Source organism: Labrus bergylta, chromosome 1 (assembly GCF_963930695.1).
Source record: "Labrus bergylta chromosome 1, fLabBer1.1, whole genome shotgun sequence".
Lineage (NCBI taxonomy): Eukaryota > Metazoa > Chordata > Actinopteri > Labriformes > Labridae > Labrus > Labrus bergylta.
In genome coordinates, this window is record NC_089195.1 from 22133380 (window position 1) to 22152015 (window position 18636).

At 39.8% G+C, this 18636-nt stretch overlaps 1 protein-coding gene across 1 annotated transcript; it reads right to left on the minus strand.

The window, feature by feature from the left end:
* Positions 1-1414: 1414 nt before the first annotated feature.
* cpe (carboxypeptidase E) lies at positions 1415-17454 on the minus strand. Its single transcript, XM_020647183.3, has 9 exons — positions 17058-17454; positions 6970-7166; positions 6661-6828; positions 5350-5467; positions 4802-4984; positions 4113-4252; positions 3856-3955; positions 3484-3602; positions 1415-2527 (listed from the first exon to the last, which is right to left on the minus strand). The coding sequence occupies exons 1-9, from the start codon at positions 17296-17298 to the stop codon at positions 2429-2431; spliced, it is 1365 nt and encodes a 454-aa protein (XP_020502839.2). The 5' UTR covers positions 17299-17454; the 3' UTR covers positions 1415-2428.
* Between the last annotated feature and the right edge of the window lie 1182 nt (positions 17455-18636).

Genomic DNA, 18636 nt, shown 5'->3' on the forward strand with positions numbered 1-18636 from the left:
TTTACAAGTATTCTTACATTATAACATGAATTCATTAAAACTAAATGAAACAGTTCAAACCTAAGGTAACTATAGTAATGTAATAAGCCTTTAATACTATTTAAGCAGATAATGTCTGCTGAAAATAATCCAGTGTTAGTCCAAAGACACTGGGAGTGCACTTCAGAACACTAGTTTACTTTCCAATTTTTGCAACAAATCTTTACTTTTATCTGGTTATTTCAGCCAAAACAAACCTAATCCAGTAGCTTTTTAGTCCACTTTTCCAGTAGCCTAAATAAACGATATAAAAACTCAGAATAATAACCCTTACTTTTTCTCAACTTCTCAGCACTCTCAACTTCTTCAAAATCCTACCTGCTGTTACTCAAACAACCACTATGCAATCTGTTTCTTATCGATGACTAAAGTGATCCGTTACTAGCTTCAAAACATTTGTATGCAGGGTATTTTTGTGTTTCCCCATAAACCACTTAACTTTTGGATCTACTGTTTGTCCTGACACCTACAGTAATAGAGTTGAGTCCCACACACAAAACACCACATTTGTCCCACACTTGCAAACAGATGGATTTGAACCAACCACTCAAATCTCCACAAGCAGCAGGTAAATGGTCATCATTCCTTTTCCGGTAAGTCATTAGCCTAATATAATGAGTCTAATAATAGCCTAACATAATTTTAATATGAGTAGGGTTGTCGACACTATTTGTACATCTGTATAGCCTATGCAGCATAATAGTTTTGGGGTTTTTTTTCATTAAAAAAATAATGGGATACTGAGGCGGGGTTCAGGCTTTGAAGGGCGGGGATTGAAACCCCTTGCAGTTTTTGATTTGTTGGTTCTGGGCTACTAGAAACATGGCATTGCAGCATGGCGGGTTTTACTATTCATCAAAAGATGAGACCACCTCCAAAATGCAGATTTCAAACTCCTTTCAAGGTAAGGAAAAGAAAATATTTTGGGTGTTTATACAAAAAATACATCATGGGTTTAAAACGTTTATTCAATTTCTGCCAAGAGGCCAAACTTTCAGATATCCCTTGATCAAATAAGCTACAACTCTGTATTTCTGGTCTTGTGGCCTAATTTGGGGTTGAACGTTTTTTTTTTTGCTCATATATTGGGGGTTTTCCTATCTTTATTTTAGTTTTGTAAGTTTTAGTAACAGTGGGGGACACAATTTTACTGTGTATATAATTTATATAGGCCTCATGTCCTGCTGTAACTACTGGTGAGGAAATAGGTCTGTTCATGAGATCTTAGGGACTAAGAAGCACTAAACTAAACAAAGCAGTGTGCACCATACTTTTTTTTTTTCTTATGAAGTGCAGTACATCAGCTTGCACATGTAATATGCTCAAAACTTCTGTCACCTGAACGAGCCAAAACAAATAAGACAAGACTGCAGTCTGACAACATAAAGAGGGGATTTTTATTGATCAGTTTATTCTTTCTATTTGTAACGGTTTCTATAGCTATACATTCATTAAGTTCTTGTCGTCTCAAACCAGATGAACTGCATCCACACGGTCCAATCTTGGAAGATAGTGTTAAATTTGAAAAACAACTTCATCATGTACCACAGTTCTTTCCATCACCTAAAGTTATTTCTGTGTAGTGCACAAATACAAAGGAAATGGCTTTGGGTTGACTGAGGTGGACAGATTTATTGGTATCATGGCCTTATTTTCTTCGATTTTGTTTCTTTTAGATACAAAAACCACACAGTTCTTGCTATACTTAGTATTTCATAAATACAGTACTGTATATATTATAACCATTCATCTTGTGCTAAACTCAAAGCTGTGCTGCAGTCAGTTAAAAAAAACAACATCAATAACATACAGGAAAATGAGCTTGTCTGTATAGACTGATTACAATGTCAACAATGATTTTACAGTATTTTTATATCTCAAACTATAGTGTGTGTGTGTGTGTGTGTGTGTGCATTTTATTGTGAATTTAAAAGGTGTGTGCGCTATATTAGTTGTGTTCTTTTAAATTGGACTATAGTCTGGAGAAACAGAGAGGTTAAAACAATAAAAAATACTTTTTTTTTAAAGAGCCACGTGGAAGTGATGTAAAAAGCTCTTTTACACACATAATACTCAGTCAATCGTTGGTTATACAAGTGGGTGTCATGGTTACCAATCACATGTACAATAAAGAACACAATACCACAGAACTACCAGTAAGTTTCTCCTGTGTCCGTCAGCATACGTCTGTGGATATTCGAACAATCTACAGGAGTATGAGGCAAACCATTACATTTATAAACAATATAATCAATTAAAATAATGAGTGAAAGAGAACAAAACAAATTATAGACAATATATTCTTTTTATAGCAGACGGGCACACTGAATGTTGAATATATTACATAGATGTGCAGACGGACCCAATCATAAACCAGACAAAAGCTTATTTAGAAGTTCAGTGTCTCTGACATCATCTTCCACCAGTCCATCAGCTCCTCCCGCTCCTCCTCCTTCCTCTCCATCAGAGACTCCAGCTCAAAGTCCACCTGAGACACATACAGAGCCACACAGAGGCAGATGAAAGACAGGAAGTGAAAGATTGTTTTTCTTTTGAATGAATTCCAGTTATTAGACGTCCCACCAAAGTCAGATTTATTTTTATTTTCTGACTTATTAATTGAATTTTGTTGTATCTCTTCATTTCCTTGTAGCCTGATACAACGGAAATAAAGGCCTTCTATTTTTTTTTCTATTATTTTTTTTATTTACTGTATTTTTCGTATTGTCACTGAACTCAATGAAAAGAGAAACCGATGTTTTTCTCTCTGTCTGAATGCATTTTGGTCCTTTCCTCACTAACTGAGAGGCTGAGGTTGGGCCTATTACCTTGTACAAAAAAATCACTGCGATACGATAAAATAAGATTGACTTTTTATTAACGCAAAAAGATAATCAACCTATGATAACGTGCATTGACTCATAATCAAAGTAATCGCAGCGAGCCAAAACAATAGCGGTGAACACAAAATACTGTAACCAAGCTCAAAACAAAAGCTCCGCCCATACCCGTGTGACCCGCTATAACCCTACTCAATATAATTTCAAAATCAATGATATAATAAACAATAACCACAAGCAATAAAATGTAACACACTCCATACCTTAACCTTTAAAACACTTCAAATATACATGACTGTATCCATGGCTCCAACACTAACATATACACTTTGTAAAAAATGGATCACATAAATGATAAGATCAAATTATTTTTATCTCATCTTAATGCCCGAAGAAGAAGAATAAATAGTGTATGTTTTCGGACCTACTTTAAGAAATAGAATAATACATTTGGTTTCTTCAGTGAGTATTTCTGGACACTTATCAATATAATGCACTCATTTTTGGTTTGGTCTTTTCATGGGATTTATTGTCAATACAACATAAAAAATGAAGCAGGTTTATCGTAAGAGTACCGGGTTGTTTTTTTTTCTGTGAGTCTTACCCTGGTAGCAGGAGTGAAGGGAACAGCCACCTTCTTGATGACAGTCAGGTATCCTGGGGCAGTGGCTGCCACTTTGTAATTTCCTGGAGCCAGAAGGCGCCAATAATCACCATCTTTGGCTATGAAATACATAACAGATACATTTCTCGTTATTGCAAGCAGCCAGCGACAATCCTGTACAGTGTCTGTATATCTGTGACTCTAATACGATCAGCAGGCGCAAATATAAATCAGGTGTTGGGAAAAGGAGTTTACTACCAAATGTGTCCACTAGATGGCAATACAGCATCTTAGTATTGCTTTTTCCACATGAAACCCCATTACAGTGTTGTAAATAGTGTGTGCATGTTTTTCAGGATTGGGTGAATTAACCTGTGGTGATGTCATGGTCGATCCCCTCCACAGAGATGGATGCGTTGGAGATTGGGTTGCCCTGCAGGTCACGCACAAAGCCCTTGACACCACGGTGGACCTACAAGTGCACACACAGAGGGACATATGCACTTTGAGATATTTTACAATGAGAAGTGCATTAAAAAAAGTATGTTTATTATTCTTGTTATTGCAGTCAGTACTTAGTCCTTCAACACAGAAAATAGATAAGATCTTGCGATGTGTTTTTTCCTAACCTGCTCGATGTAGCTGACGAGTGAGTTGCGGTTCTGCTCCCAGTAGCTCTTGAGTGTGTCCTCATTGGGGAACTTGTCACAGCTAAGCTCCAGAGTGATCTCAAAACAGTTGCTGCTGAGGTAGTTGAAATCCTGCATTCCTGTTGCAAAAAAAAAAAAAAAAAAATTAAATAGAGCCAAATTCTTTAGCAGGCTAAAAATAAAGAAATAATCGAAAGCCTAAAGCTTACACACAAATACATCAGTACTGTTGAATTGCTGGATGATAAGCAACAACATTTTTGCAGAACAAAAAATATTTAGGAAATGTTGCTGTAGCTAAACTTGAACACTAGAGAGCACTGACAGCTTTTTTTTCAACTATACATTTCCCCTTAAACACATATCTTGTTGACAGTTCATTAATAATCAAACTCAAGGAAAACATACATTTTGGGGGGCATTTTTCTGCCTAATTTGGTAGACTTGAAAGAGATGACAGGAAATAAAGTAAAGAGACAAATGGGGAGACAATCTACAAACATCCTTGAATAGATTCAGTCATAGGATGCTGTGAAAAAGACAAGGCCTACCTGCCTGCTGTTGCACATATATATATTGTAAACTTACTTCTGATTTATGAACATAATAGACAGTTTATCAGCCTTATTAATCATTCCTCAGCCTTAATGGATTCTGCTGTTTCTCACCTCCTGGCACACTGTACCAGGCGCCTCCATTAGTGATCCCATCTTTGAAGCTGGAGTCATCATCGTTCTTGCGGCAGGGTTTTCGCTGTTGGTCAGACATCACTGGGTTGTAAATGGAGTAGGCCTTTGCCAGAGACTTGAACATCACATCATCTGGACTGGCACTGTACTCATGTGTGGAGCCTTAGAGGAGGAATCAAAGGGAAGGGAACAAACAAATGCACAATGTTTAGAAGGCGCCTGTGATAAAGCATGAAATGCACACCTGCATCTGCAACATATTAAATGTGTGTTTACTGTGAGTAATAATATACAGGAAGCCGTTGGAGGAAACATTTTCCATCTGATTTGAATGAAAGCTTCGGCATTCTGTAGGAAAACTAGTTAAAAGTCTGTTGTTTCAGTTATAGTCCAAAAACAGTCTCATTAAAGCCGTGCAAACACGCTCATATACAAAGCAGGGAAGCGTTTTACATACACTTTAACAACCCAAACAGGAAAAAACAAGGTGTGAAAGAGATTGTGTTTTCACATATGTGTGTATGTACCAGTGCGGGTTTCATCATATGGGTAGTTGGCCACGACATCTCCTCCATGCAGGTTGGCTGAGAGGACAAAAGGAATGTCCATGATCCAGTGGATCACTGCCTTGGTCTCTGGAGCCAGCTGTAAAGACAAAACAACTCTCTTATACTGACAAAAACAATCTGAAGATAAGGACAAGTGAAAGAGACACCTCTTTATCTAAGCTATCATCCATGTAACACACAAGATCACGTAAAAAAAATAAGGTTCTAGAGTTTTCTCTGCACTGTGGCGCTCTATTGTTGCCCAAAACTATTCAAAAGCATCACACTGTCACCCAGAGAGAAATATTTCTTCATTCATGACTTACAGAGACCTTAACAACGAGCACAGACAAAAATGCCTGTGAGATCAAAACCAATCAAAGCATATCGAAACTTGTTCAATTGTGTTTGGTTGCTAAGCTAAGTAGCTAGTTTCAACATTTGGATCAAGTGGTCTGAATGCGTACATGTGTGGCGTATAATGATTTATTGTAACTTGAACTAAAATCAAAATTAGATTATACTGATGTAATAGAAAAGGGATCATGTACAATATTAAACATACATGTCGCCATTTTGTATGCATTGTACTAGAGTTAGATTAGGGCTAGTTTACATCAACAGTATGTGGAATAGTGAATTCACAACTTTTAACATCAGCAGTAACCATCTTCACTGTTTTCAAAAAATGGTCCATCTGTGCTTATATCCCTATATGAGACAAATGTTGTTGTTTTTTAGCCTGACTAAAAACAGTCTGGCAGGAAAACTGAATGAGTCTAACCAGATAAATGAACATGGGCTCTGCAGTTTATTTATATGATTTCAGTATTTGATTTGATTACAGAGCTGCACATTTAGTTGACACTTTACGAGAAGAAATGCCTTCCACATTTGATTAACCTTTATTCAACAACCATCAATTATCATTTTTTATCATAGCAGCTTTAACTCAATTAAACACATATCCTGCTGCTGTTGTTAATTTAAGTCAACAGCTAAATACAATCCTTTAAAATGCACATTTAGAGTGTTTTGGTGTTGTTACTTTAATTGCTGTGGCCAGATAATATTATTTGCTGGTATGAATAAAAGTATGAATCATACTTAACATACTTTATGCCATAAAACCGATCAAATCAGATTTAGGAAAACAAAGCCGTGATCCAATCAGAATTGTGAGATTTGTGATCCGTTGCCCCACTACTCATTAGGAATGAATGGATTTGGGGCTGATTATTTTAATGGGAATTATCTATTCAAGGAACACAAAATGTCTGTTTGGGTTACCTTGGTGTTTTCATCCACGGCCTTCTTCATGTTCTGTAGCAGGTGGTTGTTGGCTCCGCCCTCTCGCTCGTTGATGTAGATGATGCGGTCCAGATCGGGGAAGTTGCGGTTTAGATCCACCCCCTGCGCGTTACTGCGGCCCACAAACCAGTCTTTGATCTCTCCGGGCTGAGCAAAGGAAACAGGGCATTAATGCTTGGATGTTGTGGGAACTAATTAGATGTTTGTTTTTCTCGTAGGCTTAATCTAATCGGTTGTAAATCCTGTGATCAGGTATATGTGTGTATTTCTTTCCTGCTTTGTCATCACCTGTGAGGCAGCCTTCTCAAAGCCATCTGGGTTCATTGAGGGCATGAGGTGGATGCGGGTGTTGTGGACGAGGTCGATGATGGTCTCGTTGCCCTGCTGGTACTGGTTGCACAGGTACTGGGCCAGGTAGATGAGCAGCTCTCTGCCCACCGCCTCGTTGCCGTGCATGTTGGCGATGTATTTGAACTCAGGCTCACCTGCAGGGGAGACAAAGAAGCTAGATGAGTTAATGAAGAGGTTTCCAAACTTCTAAGAGTAAGTACCAACGTTATTTTCTTAATACAGCTTCCCACTGCAAGCAAAGTAACAATGAAACACACAACTCTCCTGTAACACCATAACAAGAGGAGTAGTTCTGATATAAATATCTGTATCAGTATCAACTTCTGCTCTGACAGTCTAAAATGCAGTATCGTGTTTTGGAGAGTATGTCAGGTAATGCATACCACCGCCGTCCACACGCACACACGCACACACACACACACACACACACACACACACACACACACACACACATCTGCTTTTAAGTGGATTATCATACGACCATAATTAACAACAACAGAGGAGGGCAGGGGATTAAAGTGTTTTTCATAGCTAATTTTCATGCTAAATTAAGCATATCAAATAATTACAGTTGTGTCATAGGGACACTTGGTATGAGCCAATATCAAAAACTATCAGAGGTGGAAAATGGTACAAGAACATCTCTTATAAAACATTAAAATGATATGTGACAGTATATATATTGTGATTTAATTATAGTTTTTGAATGCCAAGCATGAATTCAGTCAGGGTAAAACACATTGTCTGTGACAACATTGTATCTCGACTGTTTTCGACCTTGTAGCCATTTTTAAATTCTTCCTTTTGTAGTTTAATTATTGACCGAAGACTCTGAATCGAGATGCATCACACTACCCTACACTGCTGAGCACAAGCCGATTTAATTCAAAAGTATTTTAAAAAATCACCAACTACTGTTTACATCATTGCAATGTTATTACTACAACTTGTATAAAGTGTTTATAATCTGGGTCAGAAATACTCTTATTTATCCCTTAAGGGTTCCTTGTAGTAAAATCATTTGGCCTTTACAACAGGCTCTTGTGTACCACCGGTGATAAACGTACCACAGATTGGGAATCAGTGAGTCACTGCACCATAGAAACAGCTGTAATTGTCAGAGGCTGAACACCAAATATAACCTGCCACGTAATAAAAAAGTAGAAACATAACAACAACGTCATAATCTTTGTGATAAGAAGCCAGTTTAGTCACGGACCAAGAGAAGGTCACCTCATCATTTGTTATGGAGGTTAACACTTAACACACACACACTGAGACAAAAATCTACTCACACAGCAGCAGTGACAAACACACTGACTCATCAGCTAAAGGTTGAACATCACTGAACACTACAGTCCGGGACTCAATTTGGGCAATAATGGCTGACAGACAGAGGATTATTGAGTGCACTGTCACAGTCTGCCTGAATCGGCCTGCTGGAGTGACAGCTCTGGGATCAGATTGGAATACATTTGCGTTTGACTTCGGGGCATGATGTTACAATTTAGTTCTTCGGCCAATATCAAAAACCTCTCTGCTCATGCTGTGGATTGCCTTTTAGAAAAAAAAATAATCATGTTTTCAGCACGTAAATAAATGTGATTTTTCTGGAGTAAACTAATGTATTTCATGTCAGTGTGTACAGCAACAAAGACATGACTAGGCTGCATTTCCTGTATTTGCTTCGCTTTCCTTTATAATGAGAGATATTGGGTTTATATCTGAGAGCTATTTGTGTTGTAATGACCAAAGCTGTAGCCATCTGTTTAATACACTAACTAGCGATTCTCTCACTTCTCTGTGTCTCCTCATGTATAAACTGATGCTGTATCTAAACACACAATAGCTACAGAGAGACAAATACTAACAAGGAGTAATATACAGCTCTTAAACAATGACAAAGAGAAGGAACAAATGAGAACACAACACACTCTTTTGATTTACTACAAACCAGAGATCTGTGGCTGTACGAGTAGAAAAGAACATCTCTGAGCGTTGAGCCATACAAATAAAAAAAAAATCTTTTGTTCAGTTTCTTACTTGTGAAATGTGGCACAAGCGCAGCAGATGGCGAGGTGTTTGTGCGCCTGTTTGTGGGTGGGTTTGAAGTCAAACTACAGCAGGGGTCCATTTTTATTGGGGGGCTTTTTGTTCACGCCCTACCTTTTTTTTTTTATTATTCCTCTACTGATTGGTTTGACCATTTTCAAGGAAGCTATCTAACCTACATCTCTTTTTTTGTATTAATTAGCTTATATATTGTCTAAGAAGTCATTTTAAGATGTACATGTTCATGTGTCTGTCGAAATCTATTTTTGTGGATTTCTTTGTGGGTTTGATGTGAAGTAATCCCAGTGGCTATATGAGTGAGTTAAACACACACGCACACACGCGCACACATCATGCCCAGCACACATCTGGTCGTCCGGTTATTTTTAAACGCTCAAATCTGGTCCCTCTCAGAGTAGCTACTAATGATTTCAAGCCTACAATTAACTCTTTCTGTGCTGATGTTACTGAATGGTTTTTACAGGCTGCAGAGGCCCAGTGGAGCTGTCAAACACACACACTTACACACACAAACACATACTTTGAAGTTGCACTCTGTCTAAATGAGTTAGCATGATTCAAGCTATTACACAGATGCTCAGTATCTGGAGACATTTTCCTGTCTGCCACTCATGGAACTATTGAAGGATTTCAGATGCATCAGGGTAGTGATGGGTTACATGCAGAAGTATGAAAAATAACATTTTCCATTTCTGTTTGCGTCTTTTATTATCATTTTTGCAAACTCAATTTTAATGTTACAGCTCTTTGTACTTTTTTTTTTTTTTACACATATTGTTGACCAGAGGAAGCAAAGTTACACAAAAGCAAGCATGATGCATCACACTAAGGCGGAATAAATCAAATATCCTTTCTGCTCTGGAGCGGATTGAGACTATTCCCATTTTACTCCATTTAATTCACTTTAAATTCACAGTTACTGCATGCCCATGCAGTAACTTCCCAGAGGCAAATCTTGTTGTTTTATGATTGATATAAAAATGAATTCATTTCTTATAGATTAGATGCCATAAATGCACAAAAGCGGAAGCGTTTTTGCCTTTACAGCTGCATAAAACTGCAGAATCTGTTGGCCCGGATATGTTGATATAGCATTACGGTTAGTGTTTATATTATTGGTAATGTTTTCTACTAGCATTTCTGTTGGCAGAAAAGGCATATACAAGCAGAAAGTCTATGTGGATAGCGAAAAGGGGAGGAACTCTAACAATCGTTTTAATTGTCTTAACAGAGTAAGTAAACGTAACACAGCTTTTTCACAAGTTTTCAATGATACAAATGAGGGGGAAATGGCAAATCTTTGGACTGGAGAAGCAGGTTTTGGAACATGAATTGTGTCTTAAAAGATTCATTATTTCAAATTAATGAATTTAATTATTAAGCTAAAATCCATTTCAGTTGACTATATAAGGCCTTGTTTTTGTTTGCATTTATGTTGGCTTGAAGATGGTTGCATCATAAACCTTTGAGATCCCGGGATGTTCAGTGAGTGGAGAATCTCTCCTTTCATGGCTTTTATACATGTGCAAAATGATTTACTTTTGTTAAGAGATCTTAAATATCCTTAATCCTTTAAGTTCTCCTGAATATGTGTAAAACTGACGTGGCACAGTTTATTGCATTATTCTGCGCTTTGTAAGGCGTTATGAAACCTGTCGGTCAGGTGGTCAATACGGTCTCCTCGGTGACAACAAATAATGAGTATTGCTGCAGCGTCATTAGGGAAGCACCACATCAGAGTGCTCTCAGTCGCCCTGGCAACCCCTGACACAGGCAGCTGCTTAGGGAGACAAATTAACTCAGAGATTGAGTAAACACACTCTCGATCTACGCCTGTCTGCCAGTCTCATGAATGTGTACACACACACACACACACACACACACACACTCATTTAAACAAGCTGTTTGTTAGCTCTGAATGCCTGCCAGCTAAGTGACCTGTTATGACACAGACACAGAGAGCAAAGACTGAGCAATAAAACAGTTCAAATTAAAAATACAGATATGCTAAAATGCATTAGATTGATATAACAGTGTCTTTGCATTATAATAATACACTTGCTTTATTTAAAGGCTGCATTAAAAAAAAGGATTTTAATCATTAGCGTGATAGGAGCATTAGCAATAATCACATTGGAAAAATCTGAATTTACCTCAATAATTCAGAAAAGATATCTCATGTTTACAAGCAATGCTTTGCAGGTTGTCTTATTTTTTCGCTCCTTGGTTCATAAGACATTGCAAATTGTTTTTCAAAAATTACAACTTGATGTTTTGAAATATTTTTCATTGAGACCAAAAAGAGAAAATATATGAAAACAAACTGAAGTGATTAGAGGCTAGGATAGGAGGTAGACTGAATATATGGCCAAGTATACACAGCATCACATGAGGTGACGTCACTCAGCATGTTGAGGTGCCGACTATGAAGCATGCAAATCACACAAGAATAAATAGGGATACGATTGAACAAGTGAAGGGAACAAAAGAGGTTAAAGGTAGGTAGGTGTAGGAAGAGCAATAATCTGAAAAGAGGCTTTGGCAGCAGGAGAAGCCAAACAATAAGAAGAGGAAGTAGTCAGGAGATGAGAGAGGGTCTGTGATGTATAATAAATGACCTCTTGCTGATGCCTTGGCCTTTCTCTCATCCTCCTTCCGTTTCTATCTCTCCCTCATTCCCTCTGCGTTCATCCGCCCACTCCTCGTCTTCTCCCTCGTCACCCTGTCTCTTCAGTTACACTTGCCGTTTTCTCAATCATCATTCCTTTCTTTTTTGGTTTTCCAGCAACTCCTTCTTCTTCCGAGCTGTTTTATCTCTGTCTTCTCACTGCCTTCTCACAGTTTAAATTTACAACATTTCACTTGGTTTTTTCGACACAACTCTCTTTTGTTTTTCTTCCTTTGCAACGTGTGTCATTAAATCCATGTCTTCTTGTGTTTCACTTCATATTCAGTATTACATATGTTACTTGATACGTCAATATTCAGCAGTGTGTCTGGCTGCTTTATGTTTTAACAGGTCATCCCCAGTGTGCGTGATCACTGGGGATTACATACTTCCTCTGTCGTCTGATAAAACAGTCAAGCATCTCCGTCCCCCTCAAGATTGTCTACAGCATGTTGGATGAAGCAGTGCCTCTCCCTGACATAATCTTTTTTTATCTTTTTTTTTTCACTTTTGAACAAAGCCAAACGTATTACATGATAGAGTATCTCCCCGCACTTGAAGTCCTGTAAATAGTTCCAGACATGAACGTTGAAAAGAGTTAAACCAGAGCATGTTTCAGTGAAGAGGAACCCCTTTTCAGCTTGTGTTCGGCCAGCTGCAAGAAATAAACACCCCCCTTAAATGAAACATGTCACCAGTGTTTAGTGGTGGAAGGACTAGTCTGATGCTCTACTTAGGTAAAAGTAGCAATTTACTTAAAAATACTACTCTTTTACTAGTTAAAATCCAGTATTTAAAAGCTTACCCAAGTCAACATGCACAATTACAATCATCAAAATGAAGGGTCTAGTAATAGATAAATGCACTGATCAGGCCTATGCATCAAAAGGCCCCGGTTGGAGTTGTATTATTATACTGTATCTATTGACGTTTATTAAGGATGTTTTATAGTATTTTATTGGGAGGTTAAATGTTAAATCCAATCTTAAAAGTAAATATAAAGTTAACACACCTGATCACCTTTCCAAATGTAGTCAAACAGAAATCCATACTAACATCGCACAAAAAGTAAGGAAATTTGTTTTTTGGAGATTATTTCTTTGATGTAGCAATGCTTCTTGGAAATACATCTTATACCATTGGAAAGCCTGCTTATTTCCATTTTAAATGGTGCCACATTTGTAAGGAACATGCTTTGTGGGATAAGCATCAGAGCTGAGAATGTGGTTTGCGCCCATGAAAAACTTGCCAAATCTTCTCTGCCAATGCCAAACAGCTTTTTCTGCTGTTGCTATTGACTCTTGTTTTGAGCTTCTGATACCCCAGGTGCTGACAATCAGGTGCCAGATTGGCAGCACCTGTGAGCATGGGCCCTGCTACGGTGGTCAGTTGGTGTCTGCTCCAAGCTTGCCACGTTTGCCTGATCTGGATAGGGCCCGTGCCATAGAGCTACTTCAATCCGGTGTTCCGCACAACCAAGTTGCAGCATTAATTGGAGTGAGCCCTAGTACCATCTTCAAACTGAAGGCTAAGTTACATTTAACGGGGAATGTCAGAGACAGGCTGCGTAGTGGGCGTCCCAAGAAGACGACACCCCAAGAAGGCTGTTTCCTAACCATGTCAGCATTTAGGAACCGTAGGCAGTCTTCTACAGATATGCAGTCAAGGTTTGCAGGACGATATAGCCGACGACTCTCTTCCCAGACAATCCGGAACAGACTGCACGCAGCCAATCTCCGGTCATGCCAGGAGGCCTGCCATGACTGCCCTTCATCGTCAGGCGCGTTTTTGCTGGTGTCGGCATCACGTGCACTTCAACCTGAACATGTGAGGAACGTTATGTTCAGCGATGAGTCCAGATTCTGCCTACGGCAATTGTATCACAGGGTCTAAGTGTCAAGAAGAAACGGGGGAACGCTATGCTTATTGCTCTACCGATAGGGTAACAGCTTTTGGTGGAGGCAGTGTGATGGTGTGGGGCGGCATCTCCCTCACTGGAAAAACAAGGCTTGTCTTCATTAGAGGCAATCTCAATGCAGAAAGATATCGAGATGAGATTCTGCAACCAGTGGCAATCCCATAACTCCACAGTCTGGGACCGAACTCTATCCTCCAAGAAGACAACGCTCGCCCCCACAGATCGGGGTTTATCAGAGACTACCTCCACAATTTGTGAGTGTAGTGGATGGAATGGCCTGCCTGCAGTCCTGACCTCAACCCCATTGAACACTTGTGGGATCAGCTTGGGCGTGCTGTTCATGCCAGAGTGACCAACCAAATATTGTCTACATTAAAAATTCAAAAGTTATCCAGTGCACTGACTGTCTTAGCATTAGCCATAGCCAGGGATGGTCAGAGAAAATCCCTGCCATTTAAACCTAACCTCAATACATTTTCTCTTTGACTCTAAAGTAAAACAAAATTATGATCATTACTATTTTGATCATTTATAAGCTAGCAAGCAATCACTGTAATAGCTTGTTCGCAGATCATTTAAATGGTAGGCTTATGTTATACATTGAAGGGTAGCTAGAAATTGTTATCCTCTCTTAGCATCTTTGGTGTTAACACAAGTACACCAGAGTGGAAGCACTATTGCTCTTAACTCTACACTAGAGGTTAGCAAACCGTTTACCAATTAAAAAACCCCGTGACACTGTGCATCATGAGCAGTCATTAGGAGTCTATATCTGGCCAGCTGATGACTTTAAGTTAAATATTGAGCTCTGTTTTAGAACTGTTTTAGTATCTACACCTTTAGTCCTGACACCGAAGTACCAGTTGCTCGGTGGAAGGATGGGTTATCTCTCAACCATAAGGTTGGTGGTTTGACCCCCTGCCTCTGCAATCCTTGTGCAAGACACTGAACGAATGATTAGATTAAAGGGAAACTTTAGGGTTTTGGATGCATCTGTCCTCAAAACTATTCCCACATAAGTGTTGGTGTAGCCTAATCCATTTACAGTAATGATAAATTCTGCATTAAGAATAGCATCTTTGTAAATGTGTTACTCTACTTGGCTGATTGTTTTATCACACTGCATGCACTGTACACTAATGTGTCACCATTGGGTTTACACTCCTGACTAAAGGTACTTCCTGTGCTGCAGTGCATGACAGATGGCTTCTTATTGACAGATGCATGAGCTCAGGACTGCCGTCCTCTTGAGTGAGCCAGCCAACCAGGATCTGCCAGTCAGCCAGCTCAGTGCACTAAGCCGATCTGTTACCCCGGCAACTGCTATTTTGGCTCCACCTCAGAGTTTCAACACAGTGTAGGGTCAGATAAAATATTGGTCGGACACCTTTTAGAATTCACATGTCCTTCCATTTTATTTCCTCATCATCTTTTTCATCCACTATTCCTGGTTTCCCTGCTAGTCTCTGGAGCTTTCCCCAGTTTCCTTCTCTGTTTCACCCCCTCCCTATATGCTTTGGATGTTTTGCTCAGCAGAGACGGTGGGAGAGGAGAGGAAGGGGAGGAGGGGGAGGTCCTGCCCCTGTTGGTGAGGCAGCGGCGGCTTGGAAACTCATCTGGTAGTAATAAGGGTTCCACAACGCTACTGTGACTCATTCCAGTGCACGCCCACTAGTCTATTACAGGCTTATTTAGTAGCTACATACGGTCATTGGACTCTCTGACCATATGAGCTGAAACCTGTGGTGCACCATTTAGACCACACAAATTCAGCCAGAGAGGAAGATACACCTTCATGACAAAAATACTCCATGAGATGTATAGCTGAATTAAGCACCAAGAATTAGATGGTAAACATCTATAATAATCACAAGCAAGGTCTTATTTTCCCAGGCCGACAACTTGTATCAAGATGGAGATCCGGGTTAAGTTTCTGACATCAAGAAATGGAGAATAGACAAAGATAAAAAGCTCATGAATATAATCATGTGTAGTTAATTCATTCTAGCCTGAGAGATTTTTGGTCTCTCTCTGTTGCTTCATCATCACAAAATAAGAATACGATAGTTGAGGCCCGTCCTCCATTTCCATAGAGCATTTCAATCCCCAAAAAACTGTAATCAATATTGTCTGTTATGTTCGTCTTCTGCTGTTTATTAGCCAATAATCTTAAGGAAATCAAGTGATTCAAAGCTTACATTTTTATTCTCAAATGTAAGCATTGAATGATATTAGAATTTTTTTGGAGTAAGATTACATGTATGGATCCTTATATCAATTCAGTGATCAACAATTACATAGCAGTCACACAAAATCAAAACATCCATGTGATCATCCATAAGATAAGCACACTAAAAAATATATATAGGCTACCATTTCATAGCCTGTGTGTAAAATAAATTTAACTGTATGTATTATTATGGGCCTATCCTCTAATACCAATGGCAGGCCTCTGACTGGAGATAAATGGAAACCGTAACAGTGACTTTGTGATTCAAGTCACAATCGTATCTAATCGTTGTCAAAGTCGAATCCAATATCATCTTGAGGGGAAAGCTGGGATGTATCCAAGACTATGTTGTGTGTTATGTGTAATTTCCTCTAGTGCCTCTGTCAGAGAGAAGAAGGTGCATTGCATCTTTAACCAGCAGTGGTGGTTGACAATATTTGCTGTTCCTGTGTGTCTGGTGTGTAAGCTGCCTTGAAGCCAAGAAGTGTCCCATAGACTCACATCACTTGTTCTGCTGTATGGTTTCAACGCGCCTGGCTGCAGTCCAGTCCAGACAGCATTGAGGGGTGTGAACATCGAAACGGTTTCAGTCAAGATAACAGGTGCACTTACAATTCAGTTACTGTGCCCCCTCCTGATATATTGATCATTTTTGCTCAAAATTGGAAGGAATGCTGATTGTAAAGATATTTAAATATAAATGAGGCATGAACCTTTGCCTTTAGGGTGTTTCTGACAGAATCACGACTCTTGATAAGCACGAAGAGATCCTTATCAACCAGCAAAATGGCGGCTTTGCGTAGCTGATCGCACCATCTATCATCTAGAGTCCTCTGAAGTGATGCAGCAGTAGCAGCAGGGCCCTGCGCTCACAGTTTAACGCACGCACACACACACACACACACACACTCACACCTGTGCTCCTCCTCTACTGTTCTCCCTCCATACCACATCCATCATCAACACAGGTAGTCTTCTGTAATCTACACACCTAACACAAATTAAGACAAGCAAGCAGTTCAACAGTGCGTGATGCGTTCATACAATGGAAAAGAAAAGTGGGGACAAAGAGAGAAGAATGGGCTGCAAACACTCCCCGCATCATGAAGCACACTTTGCATGTGCGTAAAACTGACCAGGCTCGTGCGTCCCGGGGTTGTCGGACATCTCCAGCACCAGCAGCTCGCGGCCCTCGAAGCTCTCCCCGATGGTGTAGATGCGGGTGATGGTCGGGCACTGCAGCCACACCGACACCAGCGCTTTTCGCAGCTCCTCATAGCGGTGGTACTCGAAGGAGATCTCGCCCTCGGTACCCGCGGAGCTGACTAGGGCGACCGCTGCAGCCCCGAGTAAAACTAACGCAAAAAAAGGTTTCATCTTGTCGTGTCCTCGTTTCCCTAAGCCGTGTCTGTCTGTCTGTTTGCTTTCCTTCCTGCGGCTTGGTCCCAAGCCTTATCTCAGTGCTGCAGCCTGGCTTCAGGTTATAAATATCTCTCTTCGTGCTGCTCTCTCCCTCTCCTCTGGTTGAGCGTGATGCGCTGCTCTACCTGAGTCCCTCCAGTGTAAAGCCACGCATAGGATTAATACATCCGGGCACAGTTTTCAAATTAAAGCTTTATTTCATAGCTTACTGTTTCTTGTACTGCGTAGCAGTAAAGTTGTCCTGTAGAGTTTGCTTTACTAATTTACCAGTTGTAAAATACGTGTTTTCCTTTTATTTAGGATATCTATCTATTCTTATTAGTATTTACCATTTTTGTCTTTTTGTTTTTGCAATTGGTTGTAACTCTTCTCTTCACAACAGCCCTAAAAAAATATGTTCATATTTGATTTATATGAGTAGCATTAGGGATTGGTGGGGTAAGGCAAACGATTCATTTGTCTGGATGAGATAGGGGACATGGGACATGTCACCTGGTTCTAAGGCTTTGAGTCAGCTTTTTGTTGGTAAACATGGCGACAGAAAAGATTTAAGTGTGAACTGTTTGAGCTTAGTTTAGGATAAGCCAGGTAGTGTGGGTGGACAGGGTCAACATGTGTTACACCAGAACTTGACTGTTCGACATCTATCTATCTATCACACAACAGCAGTAATTCCATCTAAACATTTCCTTCTGACAGCAGCGACATATTGACATACTGCATGACCCCATGGCACCTCACATTACTTGTTATCCAGAATGTTAGGGCATGAGTTAGTGTTGCAGCAGAAGAGGATGAACTGGATCAGACGCCCAATGAGGATGAAATTTGGGGTGACTGGTTCGGGGTCAAAGGAGATCATCAAAGCTGACTCGAGAGCTCAAAATACATGGACTGGTTCAAGTTTCCACAGAAGTACTTAAAGGGAGTTTAAATCAGCAAATGTGGGACAAGCTGTAATCCTCTCTTCTGTCCTGCTCTGGTCAGGTTCTGGATAGTTAGTTTACCGCAGCTTCTCTAAATCTTGGGGGTTGGCTGGCTGTAATGGTTAGCACTCATGTAAAAGAGTCTGAAAAATGTTTGCTGCCTCAGGGTCAGCAGTGCGAGGGTCTTGGGGACTGGCAGGAAGAAGGGTAAGGCCCTGCAGAGCCCAGAATAAACAAGTGTACAGCAGCTGGACCCTCTTCCAAGACACATCTTCTTCTGGGGTAGAGGAGCTAGGGATGATCTGAACCACTAAGCAGGATGGGCTGAATACTATGAAATGGTGTGTTGGATAGGCCTTATAAGTGT